This window comes from Trachypithecus francoisi, unplaced genomic scaffold (genome assembly GCF_009764315.1).
Source record: "Trachypithecus francoisi isolate TF-2019V2 unplaced genomic scaffold, Tfra_2.0 Lachesis_group0, whole genome shotgun sequence".
NCBI lineage: Eukaryota > Metazoa > Chordata > Mammalia > Primates > Cercopithecidae > Trachypithecus > Trachypithecus francoisi.
In genome coordinates, this window is record NW_022681453.1 from 73,324,151 (window position 1) to 73,340,480 (window position 16,330).

Consider the following 16,330-nt stretch of genomic DNA (forward strand, 5'->3'; position numbering starts at 1 on the left):
TAAAAATACATGTACATGTATGTTCATTGCAGCACTATTCACAATAGCAAAGACATAGAACCAACCCAAATGTCCAGCAATGATAGACTGGATAAAGAAAATGTGGTACAAATACACCATGGAATACTATGCAGCCATAAAAAAGGAACAAGATCATGTCCTTTTCAGGGACATAGATGGAGCTGGAAGCCATTATCCTCAGTAAACTAACAAAGGAAAGGAAAACCAAACACCACATGTTGTCACTTATAAGTGGAAGCTGAACAATGAGAACACATGGACACAGGGAGGAGAACAACACATACTGTGGCCTTTTGCAGGGGTCAGGGGAGCAAGGGGAGAGAGAGAATCAGGAAAAATAGCTAAAGCATGCTGGGCTTAATACCTAGGTGATGGGCTGATAGGTGCAGCAACACACTTACCATGGTACATGTTTATCTATGTAACAAAACTGCACATCCTGCACATGTATTCCAGAACTTAAAATAAAATAAAATATAAATAATAGCAAAAAAAGAAAATATATTATCAACCTAATGGGGAAGAAATGATGATATGCTATGCTCATTGCATTAGACAACAAATATTATTCTTATCCTACAAATATTGTGAAAATGTCCAGAGCCAAGAAGTCAGGACCAGCTGGGTGGGAGCTTCCCTGGAGAGTCACTTATGCATAGAGGTTTACTGGGGCTGGGGCAAACATGGAAAGGCTAATATATCATGAATCTTTTAAGTTGTAAATGATGGAAATACAATTTAAGCAAGCTTAAGCCAAAAAGGGTATCAACACACATTACTAAGAGTCCAAGAATAGTACTTACTTCAGGCATTGTTACATCTAGAGGACAAATGTTACCAGGACTGTCTTTTTCCTTTTCTTGGAAAGGCTTTCTCCAGGTGGTGAGCAAATAGCCATTCTCTATGGAAGACTCACATTCCCTTGTTTAGAAATCCTACCAAAATGAAAGGGGGGGGGGTTGTTTTGTTTGTTTATCTGTTTTGCTAGCTTTGGCAGAAAGCTCCAAGGGAGAGCATGTCTCAAGCCACGTGTCTGTGCTTAAATCAATCATTGCACCAGGAGATGTGATGGTCTGATTGGCCAGACCTGGTTCTTGTATCTCTTCTATGTTGAGGGTGAGGAGAAGAATCAGAGTCGGCTCCACTGAAGCTAAATAGAATAGGAAGAGGTAACTTATCATCAGAGGAATGTGAAAAGATGCTGAGTTGGCCCGAACACAGATGCCTCCTGTTAAGGAATGTAACAAGACAGTACTCCATGGATGAATCTACAGTTAGAAAGAACTAATTTTAAGGAGCAAGTAAAATACTTAAAATAAAAATTGTTCATTTCCCATTTATTGAGATCCTACTGGATGTCAGGAAGTGTCTTAAGAGCTAGAGATATAAACAAAACAGGGAAAGTTCTTACTTTTGTAAAGCTTATATTCTAGTAATGGAAGATAGGTAAATAAAATAATTGAGTAAGAGATATAGTATTTTAAATAGAATTAAGGTCTATATCTATTTGAAATATTTTTATAGGAAGGTTAGTAGAAATTACTAATGGGGTGGTCTTTGAAGGCTTCAATGGAAAGGTAATATTTGAGAAATGACCTGGAAAGTGCCATGTGAATATCTGTGGAAGAGCATTCCAACCAGAAAAAAAAAAAAAAAAAAGCAGAAAGGCAAAGACAGGCATGAAATAATGGAAAGTCAAAAATGCAAAGTCAGGAGTGGAATAGACAAGGATAACAATGAGGTCATTGTGGCTGAATCTCTCGGCTGGTCATTTAGTGAATGAACACAACTTAGATTCATGTGGTAGTTTGTTGCCCCAAGTTCATCATCAGGTATGATATGTGAAAGCGCTGAGTTCTCAGGGAAATAATTCTCCCTCTTGGACAAGGGGCCTGAGTTGTATCTTAGTACCCCTATGAAAAGTTTGTGAAGCCACAGGAAGGGAAAAAGAGGATAGAGACTGACAGACAAGAATTAGAAGTCATTTATTCATTCATCCATTTATTGAGTTTGGCCTGCTATTTTCAGATGCTTCTGGAGTACAGAACCAAATAGGACAAAATATCCCATGCCATGCCTAAGGAATTTACAGTCCGGCAGGACAGGAGTCATCTAAGCAGACAGGGTGGGTTAAATCAAGGAGAAGAAGACAAGATTCACAAGTCTAGGCTGGCAGTGTGGTTCAGAGGCAGGAGGTCAGAAAGTCGGCAAAGGCAGCACTGTAGAATCCTATTGGTGGCCTCTGATGCTAAGGCAAAGGCTGCTGTTGCCCTTCAGGTGGAGGTAATGGTTACAACCTTCACTGAATCTTGAGACTGCTAAAGCTGAAACAGGGGTGCTGCCTCCCTCATGCTGTCTCTGCATTTCCCCTTACTTAGTGAACACTCCAGTGTCCCTAGGCTGGAGATCTATTGCTCATTTTACTTACTCTAGGAAGAAACGAGAAAGCATAGGGGAAGGTAGAAAAAGAAAAACAGATGCCATTGTTCTTCCTTTCATTTCTATGCTTGTTCTATTTTTCCAATGTGGCAGAAAAAAATTTTTAAAGCATATTTTTCCTCCCATGCTTCTTTTCTAATTCCAAGAGAGAGTTATATTCTTTTTACTTCTAAATGTAAAATGAAATAGCCATATTCTTATCTATAGCTTAAACATAAATTTGCACCCATGGCGAGTTAATTAGTACTTGTTTCCCACAACACTCCAATTTATAAAAGGTTCTACTTGATCAACTTCTTCAGGAGTACAATTTTTCTTTTTCTTCTAAACTTTTACTTTAAGTTCAGGTGTACAAATGCAGGTTTGTTACATAGGTAAACTTGTGTCATGGAGATTTGTTGTACAGAGTATTTCATTACCCAGGTATTAAGCCTAACATCCATTAGTTATTTTTTCCGGATCCTCTTTCTCCTCCCACCCTGTACCCTCCGAAAGGCCCCAGTGTGTCTTCCCCTCTATGTGTCTGTGTGTTCTCACATTTAGCTCCCACTTATAAGTGAAAACTTGTGGTGTTTGTTTTTCTGTTCCTGTGTTAGTTTGTTAAGAATAATGGCCTCCAGCTCCATTCATGTCCCTACGAAGACATGATCTCATTCTTTTTTATGGCTTCATGGTAAGAACACAATTTTTCAAATGATCACATCTAGTTTCATAACTGTACGTCTTCCCAAGTGCAACCCTGAAGAGTAGTTGGCATTATAAATTGGTGCTTTGGTTTGATAGACCCAGTTTCATTCTTGTTTAGTTTTTAATGTATTTTCAGAGGGTTTAGATAGATCATGAATTCTCACTTCTCCATAGCCCAAACCAGTTTCTAACCACTCCTTGTTGTCTGTATCCAGCTGTTTTATAATCTATACTTTCTAAGTCAGTTTGGGCTGCAATAACAAAAGTGCCTCAGATCAGGTGGCATGTAAACAATAGAAATTTATTTTTCACAATTCTGGAGGCTGGAAGTCTAAGATCAGGGTGCTAGCATGGTCAAGTTCTGGTAAGGGCCCTCTTTCAGGTTGCAGAGGCCGCATCTTGCTGTATCTCCACATGGAAGAAAGAGAAATCTCATGCTCCTTCCTCATTTAATAAGGGCACTAGGCCAGGCGCGGTGGCTCACGCCTGTAATCCCAGCACTTTGGGAGGCCGAGATGGGCGGATCACGAGGTCAGGAGATCGAGACCACCCTGGCTAACATGGTGAAACCCCGTCTCTACTAAAAATACAAAAAAAAACTAGCCGGGCGAGGTGGCGGACGCCTGTAGTCCCAGCTACTCGGGAGGCTGAGGCAGGAGAATGGCGTAAACCCGGGTAGGCGGAGCTTGCAGTGAGCTGAGATCTGGCCACTGCACTCCAGTCCGGGCGACAGAGCGAGACTCCGCCTCAAAAAAAAAAAAAAAAAAAATAAGGGCACTAATTCCATCGGGGTTGGGGGGTGGTCTACCCTCATGGTGTAATTACTGCCAAATGCTCCACCTCTACATAACATCACATTGGAAATTAGGCTTCAACATACAAATTTTAAGGGGACCCCAACAGTCAGTTCATAGCAATGCCTTCTCTAAAAAGCAGGGAAATTTCTTAGTTATCTTGTTAACTTTCTAGGAATATTAGATATTTAATTCCCAGGTCCACATGCCCCATCTATTCTCAAACATTACAGTCCATGGGTGTCACTAAAACCTCACGTAATCACAGCTGCCTAATGGTCCTCAGAAAATGTTTGGGAACCAGTGATTCTACTATTCCCTTTGGGAGCAGCAGGGACAGGATTAGGGTGAGGCAAGTTAAGGTTACTTGCCTTAAGTGCAAAATGTAAGGTTACACCAAAAAATTAGTAATCAAGATAGTATTGGGGCCAGGCACGATGGCTTACACCTGTAATCCTAGCACTTTGAGAGGCTGAGGCAGGCGGCACTTGAGGTCAGGAATTCGAGACCAGCCTGGCCAACTGGTGAAACCCCATCTCTACCAAAATTTACAAAAATTAGCTGGGTATGGTGGCAAGCACCTGTAATCTCAGCTACTCAGGAGGCTGAGGCAGGAGAATCGCTTGAACCCATGAGATGGAGGTTGCAGTGAAGCGAGATCGCGCCACTTCACTCCAGCCTGGGTGACAGAGTGAGAATGTCTCACCAGAACAAAAAAAAAAAAAAGGATTTGAATATAATATTTCAAAATTCAAAATTAATACCTACGGAAAAACAAAATACCAAAATTTTAAATAGAGACAGACTATTTGCTTTATGATGGTATTATTGTGTAATAGAATAAGTCCCTTCCACTCAGCCCTCAGTTTACTGGTCTGGCAAAGCAATACAGTCCACCAGTCAACCAGGAAGCATGTTTATGAGGGTTGACAACAGCCCATCAACAGTTTGGGCAACACAGGGTTTTATATGTAATCATGTTTTTGTTTGTAGATCTGTTTTTAACTTTCTCACTTTGTTCAAACTATGGGACAATACTTTGATAAGTGTATGCAAAAGGTCTTCAACTTACAATAGGTTGACTTACGATTTTTCAATTTTACAATGGTTTTATTGGGACATAACCAATAAACCAATCATAAGTTAAAGAGCATTTGTATAAAGTTGCACATTTTTCCTTTTGTCTCAGGCTTCTGAGGCTTGGCGTGACACTGGAAAGTCACAATGGAAACCACAAGATTTAAAGTCCTCTGTCTCTAACATGGCAATCTATAAAAAAAGCGTTTAAAGTACTCATGTCCTTTGACCAAATTTTTCCATTTTTACGGATCTGGCTAACGAAATTATATTATAAACACATTATTAAAAATTTGCAGTTGAATGTCTAAAGTTATTTATAAAACTATATGTATAACATGAGTCCATGTTTGTCTTAAATAGATAAGTGGATGATATATGGGAAGAGAGAGGCAGTTAGGCAGGTAGACATATTACCTAAGGCTGAATCTTTAAATATAAATATGGCTTAATTCTGCATAGTAAATCTTGGATTATTTTTATCTTTTTCCTTATTTGTATTTTCTACCTTTTTGTAATAAAATAGTATTGTTTTGATAATTAAACAAACAAATTAACTTAAAATTTCATTACAATTTATGTACTTCCATAGCCAGATCTTATATAATATGAGATTAACTGAAATTTTTCACCTCTATGGAGAGGCATCTCACTTCATTGAAAATGTACTTAGTAAGGTACTTAGTAAGGACACTAAACATGCTGTAATTACCAACCATGACACATACCTGTAAGAAAACAAATCAGGTAACCAATCTGCTGGAAAATGTACATTCAAAATGTCTCTGCCACCTTGATAATGTTCTCCAGGAGGATTTAATAACTCATCATTCTCATAGCTCAATCTTGTACTCATTCCTGATGATGGAATATTTATCCATGAAGAAAGGGAAAAAATGAGGTTATATCAGGGTAAATATGTGGCTGAAAATGGTGGTAGACATGGATGCAGTCCTTGCCTACATGACAGGCAGACATAGGCTTTGACCCCTCAGGAAGAAAAATTAGGCAAGAGTTCTATCTAAAATTAAAGACGCTCATGTTTCTAATGCTCATTAGCTGACATTTATCAAGGAGGATCACCAATCACTGAGTTATTTTTATAACCAGCTTAACAGAAGCTGTGTTTCCATGACAACAGTCAATGTTGGGAAGGCAAAAAAAAGAAATTAATGGAACTTGTGGTGATCTTAACAATGCTGTATGGAACTTATTCATTAATCTGGGTTTCCTATTGTCTGGGCTTCCATGCCACTGCAGAACTAACTGGCTTCTCTGGGGCTGTCTGACATTGGGAATAATGCACTTTTGAGAACGCCAAGTGCCTCTAACCCATGTTACTGACACAGAGTTTTCTAATTCTTCTGTGACTTTTCTTTTGAACTGAGTATGGGGTGGAATCATTGTAAAAGAACCCTTAGATCACCACAAACTGACCAAGAAAAGTGCAGGTTTGGTCAGAGCAAGAGGCACAAATTTTACCTTTATTCTCTTTTGAAATCCACAGCAGCAGATTTGTTCTCATGAATTAAATGTTATGTGAAAAGAAAAAGAGGAATCAAGTTTCTTTCTAGATTTCTGACCTAAGCCACTGGGTAGATGATGGTGTAAAAAACAGGAAAATCAGCCAAATGTGGATTGGGTGATGGAGATAAAGAGTTCTATTTTAGAAATTCTTTTATCTTCAAAGAGACTTAAATTGTATTACATCATAACTGAACATTTTAGACCCAAATAATACAGCTCAGTCAAAAGACCTTATTTCATACAGACAATGTGATGGTTTTGCTATCAATGAGATGTTGGGTCTGGAGCACACTGTATGACCTTATTACTATTTGAAAAAAATCACCTGTCAGTGTTGAGGTCTTTTTTACTTGTCCTCAACCTATTTTTTATTTTTCAAAGTAATCCAGATTTAGGTGTTTCAGAATCAACAACTTAGATTGCTTTCTGAACAGAATTTAGAACCCATATGTTTCTGTGTCTTGAATGGCCTATGCATCCCAATTGCTCCCTGACTTTGTGTGTTGTCTCTAAGTGTGAGTCACGTTGTTTTGCATTTAGTGTTAGGGCTGCAATGATTCTTGGTATGTTTTTTGGGAGCCTCTCTATTGTGTCTTAGAGGCTTTATTATGAGCCTCTCTAATGTGTATTTCTCCACCTTTACAATTCTATTAAGGAACCAAAAGTTTATAAATGAAATAAATTTAGATACTAATAAGTTAAAAAAAATTCCCAACCCCTAACACAATAAGACCACTAAACAGTATATATTAATATATGCCTAAAAGATCATACACTACTGTTTTCAGTATAAATGTGGATTCAGCAGAAGAAGTTTAGATTTGTGTTTTGAAGAAGCTGAATTTTTCCAAGTCATAGGAATGTTGCTTTCAGGTATAGATTTGAGAAAGAGATTATAGCATTTCTTACCAAAACACAAAAACAAAACAAAAACCTTTGAGGTAAAATAGAATTTTTAAAGCAGTATGTAGACAGATATGCTATGTGATATAACTTCAATCTATGAATCTTTTCAATAACTTATTCCACATCTGATGAGACTCTAAGTAGATCATGACTGAGCCCCAGACATTCTTGCTTCCAAGTCTTCCATGAAATTCAGACCAACTCAGAATGAAATCAAACTCTTAAACTATTTTAATATATGTTATTGATACTTTCTAACATTTTTCTTTAGAGTTGTTTCTCCCAATGAAAATTCAACTTAGTGTCAGTGACCAAGGAAAGACCCTGTTGATTCAGTGAGGGGTCATTTTTCATATGGCTTCACCTTTCTTTGATTAATTAGGCACTAGCTCTACACAAAGCTGAGCATAGTTACCAAGGTACAGGTTGAAACTCCAAGGATGACTTATTTCACTGATCTTCATTAGTATGAGGACTTTCTCTTTGACTTAGTTTTCTTTTCCTAGCTAGGAGGTTCTATCTGCAGATGAGGGTAGAAAGCCGAAGGGAACCCCCTGGCCATGCACGTCTATGAGAGGAGACTCAGGGCCAGAGCAGAACATGACATGTTCGGAATCTGCACCAGAATTGATTTAGAAAATGTAGGAATACAGAGCATAGATACTTCAGATATTGCTTTGTTTCTTATAAGAACTATTTACCTTCTAATAGAAGGCATTTTAAAAACTGAAACTGGAAAGAAATTTGAAATGGATGTGCTAAATGTACACCTTTTCTTTATATACTATCAACATCGGCAGTGATATCAACAATGATTATAACTAATCAAGAATCTCATAGCTGTCCTGTGTAGGAATTGTAAATTCAACATAAATTTATAAGCTGATAAAGATGCAATGGACTGGCTCAATACTCGGGTTAAAATAAATTAATTAAAACAAAGGCCTGGGGGTTTCCAAGAGTTGTAGACATTTCTATAATGAACGTATTTTTTATAGACAGGATCACTTTAGGTTGCCTAGGCTGGACTTTAACTCCTGAGCTCAAGTTATCTTCCCACCTCAGCCTCCTAAGTAGCTGGGACTACAGGCATGTGTCACCTTGCCCAGCTCCTCTTTGTAATATTTATCTTAGCAAAACCTAGAATAACTTTTCACTGGATAAAGTAAACTTCTCTTAAATAATGAAAATACTCTGAGGTTATTTTAGTAAGAGTGAGTCTTAGTGTCTTTTTTTTTTTTTTTTTTCAGATGGAGTCTCACTCTGTAGCCCAGGCTGGGGTGCAATGGTGCAATGTCAGCCTCAGCCTGCCGAGTGGCTGGGATTACTGGCACCCGCCACCATGCCAGGCTAAGTTTTTGTATTTTTTTGTAGAGATGGGGTTTCACCATGTTGGATAGGCTGGTCACATATTAGTGTCTCTTATGGGCTGAATTGTGCCCTGTCCCCCAAAGTTATATGTTGAAGCCTTAAGCCCCAGTACCTCAGAATGTGACCACATTTAAAAATGAGGCCTTGACAGAGGCAGTTAAGTTAAAGTGAGATCATTAGGGTGGGCCCAATTTCGTATCACTAGTATCTTTATAAAGTGGGGAAATTTGGACACAAAGAGAGGCATAAAGGGAAGCTGTGAAGAGGCACAGTTAAAAATAGCCACACATAAGCCAAGGAGACAGGCCTGCAACAGATGTCTCCCTCGAGGGCTGGAGCTATTGGTCCTGACAAGAGCCTTAGGCGTCATCTGTGTTTTCTTTATCAGGGTTGTTGGTCTCAAACTGAGAGGAGAGGAAAAAGATGAAACGTAAGACCATGTCCGACCAACGAATGAGAAGGTAGAACAGAAACACAGAGCCCTTGGACCTTGATTACTCTCATGATTTATTAATATTCAGGTTGAAAAAGGAGCCTTAGAGCCGCAAGTTTACGCTAATTGGCACATTTGCTTTATTTATTTATTTTTAAAACAAACTGGGTTTTTTGAATTTTTTCCTTTTTGTTCATTCCATCACATTGAAAAGGAGGAAAACAAAAATGGTTTTGAATTCACTCGATATTTTGGACTCCTCAGATGAACGGAACATTGCACACACACTTGGAACAGAGAGATAGAGAGGAAAGTGGACTCCCACAGGGCCACACGCACCAGATCAAATAACTTGGATACAGTGCAAGAATTTCCCAAAATGATTGAATCATCATTACCAAAAACTCGCCATAACAACACCAAGAAACAAAAAATGTTTAAGCCACACTGTTTGACTTGGGATCTTTCCTGCTTTTTTTTTTTTTTTTTTTAAATGTTTGCCACACAGAGAGAAAGAGGGCTAGTGGGTGGGAAAGGACAGACTCACAGACGTGAGCAGGACAGGAGGGGACTTCAGAGTGGAGCTGAGAAGAGGGTAGGGAGAGACAGGCTCAGGAGAGGGGAGGGTGGGGATGTGGAAAGCCATTTCTTAGAGTTCAGGCATGTTCTTGGTCAGCCTCGGGTTCCTCTTCTTTACCCTCATCCTGCCGGGCACTTTCCTTAGGTTTGGTTTCATCTACAGCTTCTGAGAAAGAAAACAAGATAGGGTGGGGGGAAAAGGAGAGAGTTAGTATTTTGTCTTATCTGTTCATACAATGGTGCAATGCATTTCTTCTTTTTATGTCATTTCATAAGAGCATTAAGATTAAAAGATTATTAATATCCCAGTTAATGTAAGTTCCAAGTTCAGAAGAGTTTACCTCAAGGAAGCTGTTCAGTGGCACCTATGGAAGAACTCAGGAGCAAAGGTATGTGAGTGACAAGGAGCCCACTTAAAAGAAGGTACTGTGGTCTTTAATCTCTCAGCCTTACAATCAAGGTATCCACATACAGGATCTTCACACAGGGAATCAGCGACAATCTTGTATTGCTGTTCTATTAGTGTCAGAAGAATTGTGACAGATAATTTATGTGGACCATCGAGCATCCATTCCAAATTTCTTACCACTCATTTCCAGTATTGGAAAGTGAAGTAGTTGAATTTTCAGCTCCTGTGGGACAGCGCTGGTCAATTATAGAAGTAGAAGTCCCTAGAGAGGGCAGAGTTGGGTTTTGCCCTTCACATTCTCCTATTCCTGATCACTTGGACCTCAAACAATACATGGCACTGTAGCAGCTGCCTTGTGACCATGAAGACAAAAACTACACACTAAGGATGGTGGAGCAAAAAGAAAAACTCATCACTGAGTGACTGTACTACTCCTAAATACCTTCCCTCAGAGACAAGTCACTAGCCTCTTTAAAGCATTGTAATATAATCGTTTTCAGTTTCTTGCAGCCAAGTGCATTCCAACTGAATACACTTATCCATAGGGAAAGTACTGCCTTGCCTAACAAGGAGGATATCATGTATTTTTGAAGAAAAATTTTCCCTTGGTTTCCCGACAACGAGTTTACCCTACCTGATAGTTTACTAATATGCTAGCTTGTGGAAAAAGAATTCATTTGCTTTGAAACAACTTGTGTTGCCAAACAATCAACTCCCTGTGTCAGGGTCCCCCAAGACCACCCCTAGGTTCAGTGATTTGCTAGGAGGACTCATGGGACTCAGCATGCAGTCTGCTTCATAACTAAAATCTAGTGCAGTGAAAGAACACAAAGCAAAATAAGCAAAGCAAAAAGTTGCACATGGGCAAAGTTTGGAGGAAACCAAACAAGTTTCTAAGAGTCTTCTCCCCATGGAGTCATCCAGGATGTGCTTAATTCTTTCAGCAATAAATTACCATAACACATGGAAGATGTCATCTATTAGGGAAGTTTAACTGAGTTTGCGTTGGTAATTGGTTATGTAAGCACCCTCCACCTAGCAGGTACAAAATTCAGACTCCCAGAAGAAAAATAGATGTTCAGCATAAACCACATTGTTTGTATTATGGTTTTAGGCACCTGGAACCACTCTTACCAGTTAAGGAATGATGAGAATCTTCTCAAAATCCAAGTTCCCAGATGCCAGCCAATGGTCAACTTTACAAACAAGCCTTTCTAAGGACAGCAGTCCCAGGCCTACTATATTAACTGTTTTTGTTTTTTTTTTTTTTCACTTCAATCCCTTATACTGACGATGCCTGTGTCTTAAAATAAAGCTATTGTTATTGCTTGTCCTCCTCTTAACAGCTACTAGGTGCTAATTATTCTTGGAAAGCTAAACTGAAGTCCATGGAATTTTGTTAGGCTAACAAATTTGTGTTTAATTAGAAGACAATAGACAGTTTGAAAGCCCTTGAGCAAGGAATATAATACAGCTATGCTTTGAGGAGATTAAACTAGGAATATTAAATAAAATGGTTTTGCTGTATGTAGATGTTGAGATTAGATTAATGGGGTCATTAAGGAGACCATTAAAAGAACTCATCAGGCCGGGCGCGGTGGCTCAAGCCTGTAATCCCAGCACTTTGGGAGGCCGAGACGGGCGGATCACGAGGTCAGGAGATTGACACCATCCTGGCTAACACGGTGAAACCCCGTCTCTACTAAAAAAATACAAAAAAAAAAAACTAGCCGGGCGTGGTGGCGGGCGCCTGTAGTCCCAGCTACTCGGGAGGCTGAGGCAGGAGAATGGCGTGAACCCGGGAGGCGGAGCTTGCAGTGAGCTGAGATCCGGCCACTGCACTCCAGCCCGGGCGGCAGAGCGAGACTCCATCTCAAAAAAAAAAAAAAAAAAAAAGAACTCATCAAAATGTATGTCTCTTTTAAATCAGCCAGCTACACATTTACATTCAGATAAAGCTGAATGTTTATACCCACCATTATTAAACACACTTCTGGAATTTCTTCTCTGAAACATCTATCAAAAAACATTCTTTTAAAGCTCTTCAGTAGCAGAAATGCTTAGTTTTTGAAAATAGGTTAGACTTTTAAAATCTAACTAGACTAGTCTGGTAAATAATCAGCTACGATAGGTAACTTTACCTTATAATACTCACTTTTGACCAAGGTTTTAAAGTCTGACTTATTTTATAAGGTTCATAACTCACTATAAGCTATTCATAAAAAATAGTTATTCTAGTGATGTTACCTACTACTACTCATAAGGTTTTTTCAAGGCTACAGCTTTCCAAAGTGACTATGATTACCTCTTGAACAACAGTGCACCTATATAAGTTTTGCATGAAACTAACTCAATTCTGATCATTCTAATACTCTATGCATTAGCAGTATTCCTCAGGAATTATAAAAATTTTGGTGTGCTAATGAGTTATTTAATTTTCTACCAGAAGAAAGATTCCAGATTTATTTCAGTGAAGTTCTTCTAAAACAATCAGGAATTCTTTTGGAGAGTTTGCTTATTTCCCTAAACCTGCTCAAACCTTTGGTATCACAAGTATGCCCAAAGTAGTTTACCATCCTTATCAGTTCCAAGAAGCAATGTTTTTAGTGCCCTTTTCAAACTGCAAAATAAACATAATATTGGTTTACACAACCCAGAAACATACAGAAAGATAGTAGCTACACGAGCAAGAGAAGACTTCAAATCTCTCCTACCAAAATAAAGATATGGGAGCTATTCTGTATGCTTAGAGGGAGATCAGGAAATGAGAGAAAAAGGGAAGTAGACCAGGAAAGGTGAGAAATGTATGTTTGTTGAATAAAGGGAACAAAACTCAAAAATGCAGAAACAGAAACCTGAACATTCAGATGGTTCTGAGACTTCCTGTTCCCTTGTTGGAATACAATCAAGTTAAATCCTCCCAATTCTTCTACTTTCTCTTGTCATCCATTGCCTGGTCCTAGGACAAAAGATGAAATTTGGCACAAATCTGTTTATTATGACAGGAAATTATTGCTGTCTGTTCCCTACTGAGAGAGCTTCAATACATATTCATTTTCTCAAATCCTTCAAAGTATTTTAAATGTATTTATTAATTTATTTGTTCAATAAGTTCTTACTGGACAACTGCACTGTGCCAGCCATTCTTCTAGGTACTGAGAAAAAAAAAAAAAAAAAAAAAAAGCAAAATCCTTGCTCTCCTTAAAGCCTTTCATAACATACCTTTAAAAGACAATAAAATTTGGGCTGGGTGTGGTGGCTCACACCTGTAATCCCAGCACTTTGGGAGGCTGAGATGGGTGGATCACCTGAGGTCAGGAGTTTGAGGCCAGCCTGGCCAAAATGGTGAAACCCCGTCTCTACTAAAAATATAAAAGTAGCTGGGCATAGTGGCACATGCCTGTAATCCCAGCTACTAGGAAGGCTGAAGCAGGAGAATAGCTTGAACTTGGGAGGCAGAGGTCGCAGTGAGCAGAGATCCTGCCTTTGCACTCTAGCCTGGGGAACAAGAGCATAACTCTGTCAAAAAAACAAACAAACAAAAAAAGACAATAAAATGTATAATAATGGAATGTTACAAATGAATGGACCCTTTAAGATCATCCAGTCACCAAACCATGAACTCTTCAAGGGTAACAGCAGTACTTACTTCAGCTCAACCTTGAATCCCATGTCCAGCATAGAACCTAATTCAGGAAAGACCCTCAGTAAATATTTGTTGAGTGAAGGAATGACTGGACAGCCTCATTTTACAGGGGATGACACTGAAGTCTAGGTGCATAAAGGAACTTTCCCTCAATCATATGACTTGCTTATGACCAAGCCAGAACGAAAACTCAGGTCTATTTGTTCAGGTTTTCTGATTATATCAGGTGGCCAAACTCATTTTACCAACTCAGCACTAGAAACTAAGCAGCTAGGGTCCATAGGGTTTTAGTGACCTATAAAACTTCAGAGATTAAAAAATGGTTGCCTCCAAAGTATAAAATAAAAACCGTAAAATTAAAATTGATGAAGCTCGATTAGATGGCTACAAAAGGAAATGTTAGTTAGCTGGAACACATAAAACTCTATCTATCTATCTCTCTATCTATCTATCTATCTATATTTGTCTGAGATTAAAGTAATTTTTTACTTGATATTATTGAATATTAAGCAAAATATTTGCTTTGTTTTAAGTGAAGGGATGACTAGTTGGCAGAAAACAAAGTGGATCAAGTCAATGGATGCAGTGAAAGTTTTATAGACCACCAAGAAATTATGGGGAGGAAAATAAAACATGGATGGAGGAAACAACGTAAATAAACAATCTTTTACAACTTCCAAAGTGAGATAAACTAAGAACTCATGATAACATTTTTAAAAATTCTACATCCAAATGAGGGAACAATAGCCAGATATGGACAATATGCCTGCTCTAGCTAGCTCTACTTTGGTAGGAGACTGCATATGAGTTTGGGAAAGGTTTTAGCCTCTGACAAAGCAGAACTTATTATAAACAGAATCCAACTTTTGTATAAATTGGTCCATTTAAGCCTGAATACCAGAGGAAACATTTTGATATTGCTAGCTTATTCTCCCACTGATGTCAACCCTAGATAAATCATTGCAGTGATAAATCGTGTTGACTGTTCAGTTTACATCTACATTTTCTTACCTGTTCTATTCAGCAGCTTAAAAAAAACTGCCTGGAAAGAATTATGAATTATGACTTACCTGGTCCTTTGTATAAAGTATTTAGCTATAGTTAACATTTTCGAGCTCTTACTATGTGCTTTAGAACAGTGCGAAGTATACTTGTATCATTGCATTTAATTCTCACATCTACCTTAATCACCCCATTTCACAGCTGGGGAAACTGAGACAGAGGGAGACTGAATGGTTTACCTAAGGCCACACTGTAAATTCCAACCTAGGACAGAGTTATCGCAGCAGCTCTTACTTTAGTTGCTTTCCCTGGTTTTACCTTTGCCCAAAAAGAATGGATGAGTTCAGAGTGATAACTAAAGCAGGAAGTCCAGTCCACAGCTATGCAGGCCTGAAGCCCACAATGTTTAAAAATTGTCCCATTAAAAGCAGCTAAAAATGAAAGGAAGAATCCTGATTAGTCTTCTGTAATATAAAATCTGGTCTTGGCACTTTCCAGCACTAATTACATGATTTGTAAATGCTAGAGATGAGTTAATATGTAATCTTTAGTACTTTGTGCAAAATCTTTGATCATCATGGTGAATGTCAAAGACAAATGAATGACTGAGGCCAGCTGATCACTCCAATTACCATGATCCAATTAGAGTAAATAGTCACACTCCTCATCTAGCAGATCAACCTCCCTCTGAGACAGTTATTACTTAGGAAGACGCTATAGAGGCTGAAAGACTGCAGTGTGATTTTCAACACCAAGTGACATAGAACAGTGAGTAGAAGCAATGACCTGGAGCTGGCAAATGAAAGTCTGGAAGTGCTAGCGTGAGGGCTGAAATCCAGCAAGGTGAAGCATAGAATATGCTTGTTCATTTTCAGTTTGCCTCTAAATAGTACTTTTACTTGTATTAAACATGAAAACCTAATATTAGTACTGTTACTTTGTTTAAGACATTACAGGGGCCGGGCGCGGTGGCTCAAGCCTGTAATCCCAGCACTTTGGGAGGCCAAGACGGGCGGATCACGAGGTCAGGAGATGGAGACCATCCTGGCTAACACGGTGAAACCCCGTCTCTACTAAAAAATACAAAAAAAAAAAAACTAGCCGGGCGAGGTGGTGGGTGCCTGTAGTCCCAGCTACTCAGGAGGCTGAGGCAGGAGAATGGCATAAACCTGGGAGGCAGAGCTTGCACTGAGCTGAGATCCAGCCACTGCACTCCAGCCTGGGCCACAGAGCAAGACTCCGTCTCAAAAAAAAAAAAAAAAAAAGACATTACAGGAAAAACAAAAATGAGTCACAGTATTATGGACTAAATGTTTGTGTTCCTTCAAACTTCATATGTTGAAATTCTAACCCCCTAAGGTGATGGCATTAGGAGTAGGAATCTTTGGGAGGTAGTTAAATCATGAGGGTAGAGGACTCATGATTGGGATTAGTGTCTT

The 16,330-nt window shown here is 38.8% G+C and overlaps 1 protein-coding gene across 2 annotated transcripts in view; it reads right to left on the minus strand.

The window, feature by feature from the left end:
• Nucleotides 1–9,312: 9,312 nt before the first annotated feature.
• Nucleotides 9,313–16,330, minus strand: part of GAP43 (growth associated protein 43) — a 99,555-nt gene continuing 92,537 nt past the window's right edge. For both annotated transcript variants that reach the window (XM_033211187.1, XM_033211186.1), the window contains one exon: nucleotides 9,313–10,000. In XM_033211187.1, the coding sequence (XP_033067078.1) occupies nucleotides 9,912–10,000 (89 nt within the window). In that variant the 3' untranslated portion in view covers nucleotides 9,313–9,911. The remainder of the gene's footprint in view (nucleotides 10,001–16,330) is intronic.